At 38.3% G+C, this 6980-nt stretch overlaps 1 protein-coding gene across 1 annotated transcript in view; it reads left to right on the forward strand.

The window, feature by feature from the left end:
- LOC129269117 (4-aminobutyrate aminotransferase, mitochondrial-like) overlaps window positions 1-6194 on the forward strand; it is a 45018-nt gene extending 38824 nt beyond the window's left edge. Inside the window, exons 11-15 of the mRNA XM_064105348.1 lie at window positions 97-234; window positions 1055-1222; window positions 1840-1986; window positions 2378-2489; window positions 4295-6194. Of these exons, the coding sequence (XP_063961418.1) occupies window positions 97-234; window positions 1055-1222; window positions 1840-1986; window positions 2378-2489; window positions 4295-4413 (684 nt within the window). The 3' untranslated portion in view covers window positions 4414-6194. The remainder of the gene's footprint in view (window positions 1-96; window positions 235-1054; window positions 1223-1839; window positions 1987-2377; window positions 2490-4294) is intronic.
- Window positions 6195-6980: the final 786 nt, after the last annotated feature.

The following is a 6980-nucleotide window of genomic DNA, read 5'->3' on the forward strand; positions in this document are numbered from 1 at the left end:
CAGAAAATATATTGGTTGTGTCTTCTTGAAGAAAGATAACATAATAATGAACAGTCACATTGATTAATCGCCAGCTTCTTGTGTCTTTTATTTTAGGTGAGAGATAAGATAGCGGAGTATGCAGCTAAAGGTAAACCTGTCGCCGCTTGCATCGTGGAACCGGTCCAAGCTGAGGGAGGAGATCACCATGCTACGCCTTACTTCTTCATTCAACTTCAGAAGATCCTCAAAGAGGTAACACTCCAGGGGGCCATTTCATGAAATCTGTTCCAGTAACAAATGTGCAATAATGGTTAAAAGCTACTGAAATCCTTCATTCTGATTGGCTGATAGCCAATTTGTTATAGAGTTTCTGCATTTGTAATTATGACAAATGTTTATGGAAAAGGATCCAGGGCCCAGATTCTGAAGCTAGGTTTAACTTGAATTATAACATCAGTGCTGAAATTATGAGAATCCAATAATGTCAGAATTTTGTCTATGTATTGCATACCATATTTCTTATGTTTTTTGCATTCGTTCTCTATGCATTGATGGTAAATATAAATTTAAATATTCTTCTCATGCAGTTGTGAGTGATTGGAGTGTGAAATAAGCTGATGAATTCTTAGAGACTCATATCACAAACATTCCTCAAAGTCTATTATGCATATATATTCTTCAGTGGCAAAGCATATTGTTTGCATACAATTCATTTTTTTTAGGGCTGCCTCAAAGTGAAGAGTTTTGCTCTGTGCTCTAAATTGACAGCTAGCGTATTTTAAAGAGCTGATTACATAAGTTTCCTTCGATTTTTCAACAATTATACGAAAGATAAAGAAATAATGTAACGATATTTTTATTTAAAAAATGGATTATTGTAATAAAACTATATCTTGGCTCTCATACCTGCTTGCAAAATTCATAGATCTTAGGCATTGTGACAATATGCTCACAACAATAATATATGTCCTCAAATTGTATTCTATAATTGTATTCTATATCTCTTGTTCTTGTAATCTTTAATGCAATAATCAAATAATCAGTGGATTAAACCCGAAAATTGAATTTGTAGGCTGGAGCAGCGTTTGTGGTGGATGAAGTGCAGACGGGAGGAGGTATAGCTGGGACTATTTGGGCCCATGAGCAGTGGAACCTGCCAGAGGCACCCGACGTCGTCACGTTTGCCAAGAAACTCATCACGGGAGGCTACTACTACAAGCCAGAGTTTGCTCCTAAGCTGGTAAATTTCAACATTCATTGAAATATTTGTGAAATATTTTTTTAATGATTTTCATAATTTGATGATATTTATTGTACTATATTTACAGAGATGCCAAGTTCAGAGACCAGCTACGTAAAGTCTTTTCCATGACTCAGCATGAGATCACAAGCGCTGTGTGCAATAGGCTGTTAGACATGCGTGAGAGAGAGACTTGAGGGGATAAGCAAGAACCCCTATAGTCCAGTGCTGACCGCACAGAAATGTTGTTAGCCTAACATAGCACTAACAGTAAGCCCAGTCACATCTTTCGGATTGTGAAGTCAAAACATTAATTTGAATGTGTAAGTAATGTATTGTTGTTACATTAGGCATCGCTGCCACATTACCGGTTGTGACACTCTGTTAGTGCACTGTTAGCGCTAACAACTTTTCTGTGCCGTCAGTACAGATTGGACATTGATGTATGGAAGCTTTCTTTCCCAAAGCTAACTTAGAGGGCCTCCTGAATCCCAATCCCTAGCCCAGTGCCAATCCACTCATCTTCCATCCGCTGTGTTAGGGATTGCGAGTCAGGAGGCCCTCTACTGGGGAAAGATGTTTACGGGACCATGATCCAATTTTTTTTTTTTTTATAGGCGTACCAGGTGTTCAATACTTGGATGGGGGAGCCCACCAAGTTGATAATGCTGGAAGCGATCGTAGACACCATCAAGAAGGACAATCTCCTGGAAGTGGTCCAGAACTCTGGCAAGATCATCTTGAGCGGACTGGAGGAGCTGCAGGTCAGAACCTTGTTTTGAAAGTGTGTGGGGGGGGGGGTAGTTGAGCTTTTACAGACAGTATCAATCAGGTATGATTATTTACGTCCAGGACCAACTTTTAACATCATCGTCCAAAAATCGTATCTCTCACAGGTAGCTTGGATTCTGGGCGTACAGGTATATGTTGCATTGCCGAGTTTAAAGGCATTGAAATACAGTATTAAAAAGAGTTACTGGATGATTCTAAATTGCTATTCTCATTACGAAGCTTGATAATATAGATTATACCAGCCCGAAGTGCTCAGTTCCTTTTATTAATGTTTTCAGTCCACAGACTTTATATAATACTATATAATACTATTGTATAACTTCTCTAATCTCATTATAATGATTTGCTTCAATTTGATACCAGGCCAAGTATCCTCAGTTCCTGTCCAGGGCGAGAGGGATGGGCACCTTCATTGCTGTGGACCTCTCGTCTCCAGAGACTGCAGCTGATATCGTAACCAGAGGAAGGAAAGCAGGTAAACACACCATTTTGTGCTTTATAGATCCTATCTTTTTAGTCCTCAAACCATCCCTTGACCTTTCTGGAATTCCTCCCCCATTCCTGCCATTATGCAGTGGTGCTCAAGAGTTAGTGAACCCCGTCAGAAATGAACACATTTTAAGTATTCAAGTTCTGCCATGTTTTATATGGTTGTGAAGCTAGGTGATAAAATGTTAAATTCTATAAAGTTGGTTTCTTGGGACTCGCTGAACATGGTAGTGTTGTCTACATTCAACACTCGGTATGAAGGACTGCATTTCGTGGTGGGGTTTACCAACTTTTCAGCACAAATGTATTTCCTTTAGCTGCCATCACGGACAGATTTAGGAATTGTGTTAATTAATTATCAATGAGTTTGATGTATGAATGTTCTACCATTCTTTTTGATTTTGGTAACCAGAAGAAGGGAAACATTTGATTAAACACATTTCTTTTGTTTTGGGGCCCGTTGAAAGAAGATTTGTAACTCCAGAAATCAATTGCATCTTGGTTTTGAGCTAATCATATGCCCTTATTTTAGGCAATGCACTTGATTTTGTTTTAAGATTTCACCCTAGAACAAAACCAGTGCAAGTTGATATGCCAGGGGGGTTTTACTCTGATCCTTTAGGAAGCAATGACTTTATCGGAATGTGCTCAGTGTTTTACAATATGTGTGCCAGCAAACGGGAAGCCCTGTGTTTGTTACACCATGATCCATACTCCTAGGTGCACTACATCTTCATACACCCTTTCACCTGTGCATTTGTAAACCGACCCTTACATTTCAAGGAGTAAATTTATACTAAGAGTTAATCATGTGTAAAAACGAAGGTAAAGTTTTGTCTCTGGAAAGGACACTAGCAACACCCGTTGTACAAAGAGTTACGATTGATCCGATCAATCGTAACTATGGCAAGCCAGCAAAGTCAACATACGAAATGCATGTTTGTTCAAAAAAAATTCTAGATATGAATGCATAAATTCATAAATTCATTGATTTCTTGACAATTTGGGGTGTTCTCCTTTGATTACAATCAATCGTAACTCTTTGTACAACGGGGCCTCAAACCCTAAACCACATGATAATAATGATAATAATAATAGCCAATTTTTATAAAGCGCTTTTCCCAGAATGGCTCAAAGCGTGTTACAGCATATTATTACCTCGGTCATTGGATTCATTTCAATCCCGCACAAAAAGTGCACAATTTCCACTCCCTGGGGAGCATTCATTGCAGCCTCATTATGGCGCTGGCAAAATCAAACATACAATATCTTTGGCATCCTATCAGGTACACATTTAGCCTCTGGGTCGAGAGTGGCAAAGTGTGGATTAACGCCTTGCCAAAGGACACTAGACCGCGGTGGGATTCGAACACACAACCCTCTGTTTACAAGGCGAGGGTCAGAACCACTACACCACGGCTCTTCCACGGCTCTGATCAAATGTCTATGCACTTATTTATCCCTTGGATCATGATAATAATGATATAGGATATTTGTATAGCGCACGTATCCACCTTGTTAGGTGGTCAAGCCGCTCCTATATTACCCCGGCTAAGCTCTGCAATCGATTTCGGCATTTTGTTTTAAAGGAATTTTGTCCTGCCGGTTTCTATTTACATTACCTGGGTTGATTGCAGCACATTGCGGTTCAATTTCTTGCGGAAGGAAATTACCCCATGGCTGAGATTCCACTGGGCCATAACGTTCTCATGACACGTCAGCAACCATCCCAGAGTATTTGGTATTCGTCAGATTTACTGCTGTTTATGATGTTCCCCCCCCCCTCTTTAGGTTTCATCTTGGGTACCTGTGGGAAGCAGTCTCTTCGTCTCCGCCCCGCCCTCATCTTCCAGTCTCAGCACGCCGAGATGTTACTGGACGAACTGGATCACATCCTGTCCGAGCTATAGACAGTTCTGATGTGGACATCATCTGCACAAAAACAAGGATTGGGGATAAATAAAAAAAGGCCAAAGAGGAGAAATGTTCTTTATGATCTTGATGACATCTTGTTAGAGATGTTTCTGATGTGGACATCTAACAGTATCAAACCAAGGATTTGGGGTAGGGTTTGAGAAAAGGACAAAGATGGGAGAGGTAACATATCCTTTCAGATCTGTAGACTATTCTGGTAGGGACATCTTCAATATCAACCAAGGATTTTGGGTAGGGATTAAGAAAGATGGGAGATGTAACAGATCCTGTCAGTAACATACTTGATTCTGATGTGGACATATTCTATATCAAAACAAGGATTGGGGTAGGGTTTAAGAAAAGGCCAAAGATGGGCAATGTTACAGATTCTGTCAGAACCAGAGACGATTCTGATTTGGACATTTGGAGTTTACCTCATTTGCCTATTCATGACTTGGTAGAAGTTAGGGGTATGGTTCAAAAGGGTGACACAACATTTGCTCCTGCGACAAATGCTCCCGAGACAATTGCTCCTGCAACAATCGCTCCGGGCTTTATTTGCTCACGTGCCTGACACCATGTGGTTGCTGATTCCACTCCACTGAACTATATGTAGATGACAATAAGTTTTATGTGCATGTTCTGTAATTGTTTTCTAATGTATTTTTTATTATTGTATTCCAGGGCCTCTAAGTATAACAGTGTTTGAACCACTGACAGAGTCACCCTGGTAAAATAAGACGTAATAAATAAATAAATAAATAAATATTTCATCTAGAATTAAGAGTTAGGGTTGGGGTTGCTATAGGGTTTTATGTTGAGATTGGGGTTAGGCTTAGGATAGGGTATAGTGTTAATCCAGGGTTGAAGCTAGTCATCGGTAAGTGTGGAATTTGTAGCAGAGCAATCGTCCCCGGAGCAAATGTCATGGAACCCTCAGAGGAAGGCCGATTTTTTGGAGGTTTTTGTGGTTTACTTCAGTTGCATCCTGCTGGAGCTATAGATGAATGAAAAGTTGTGTTTTCAATAAGGGTTTAAAAGTAAGTGGTCAAGGGTCGAGACCGGAGAAGGCATCATCGCAAGATATCGCTGGATAACTTTAATAGCATCATGTCTGGGTTGTAAGACTGCTCTGATGTGAAATTCTTCTGTTTCCAAGATGCTCAGAATAATGAATGATCGTTTGATTTCCTTTTGAAAAGAATGGAATTCGCTCTTTTCGAAGAAATAGGATAAAATCTATAAAAAAAGGGGTCATGTAATACATTCTGGGTGTGTGTTATTCCATTGGGGAATGTAAAAAGAATTTCATATATTCAAAAGCTGAAATCACATACTCCAACTGCACATCTGTAAGTCAAATGAATGCAAACATGGTTGATATTACTCTATTTTCATATACAGTATCATCGATACATGTAAAAATTTTTTGATGCAGTGAAAATATTTTTTGTAGATAGAATATAAAATGCATATAAAGAAAAAAAAAAGTACTATGTAAGCTTTATGCACTTCTATCCATGAAAGCAGATGAAATCATGAAAATATTGAATTAAACTTGATGAAATGCAAAGGTGTAAAAAAAAGCCAACATTTCTTTCTTAGTGACTATTAGTAGTGCATATATTACCTGAATAAAATCGTTATACAGTATAGATGGTTTTCAAATTGATTGTGGAGAAATGGCAATGGGAACCTGCATTTGTGGTATCGATCTCAAAATGAGTTTGAACAAAATCCAATGAAATGACCACCCAAGTGATTGTATGTATAATTTTTTAAACAATATTAAAATAATAATGACTCGGTAAAAACTGTGTAATTGCTGAGAAATGAGCAAAATAAGCACAGAATTCCATAAAATGTCAGGTATTTTTCCGAGCAATATTAATAAACTGTCCCCACATATGCTTTTCTTGTGTTGGTTATCATCAGAATTATGTTTTTCTGCTAAGAGTTCATGATTTCACAAAGATAAGTTTATTTCAATGTACCAGATCTAGATCAATGATAGTATGGTGGCAATGAACCTTGATTTTAAAGACTTTCTCATGAAATAGTTGCTGGCGCAACTAATTTCTCTTACCTTTAATATTTTATTTGATAAAGAAAAAATATGTACAGATTTCCTCAAGTGAGACCTTAGCCATCTTGCCATAATGGTGGTTTATGTTTTGAAATGTATAATCATGAAATATACTTAATAATAATAAAAATAATAATATTCATGATATGTTATTTAATTTGATTCCTATTAATGTACAAATTACTTATCATTGCTTGTGCTTTTTATAATTGAAATATGGGAATCTGATTTTATATGAGGGGGGTGCTTGGGGGAGGGGGGACTCTGACACCCCCCCTTCAGTTATGCTAGTGGAAGTTAAATCAAATGAGCCAACAAACATTTTGTCCTTCGATGAACGTTTGTGTTTCAATTTCTCTAGAGACATGGGGTTGTGGATATGATGATGATTGGGTCTCTGGTTGAGAATGAGGATTAGAATCCGTGTCATGTCTGAAATTGGGGGAGGGGTATGTGAATAGAGCAACAACACGCTTT

This window comes from Lytechinus pictus, chromosome 10 (assembly GCF_037042905.1).
Source record: "Lytechinus pictus isolate F3 Inbred chromosome 10, Lp3.0, whole genome shotgun sequence".
NCBI lineage: Eukaryota > Metazoa > Echinodermata > Echinoidea > Temnopleuroida > Toxopneustidae > Lytechinus > Lytechinus pictus.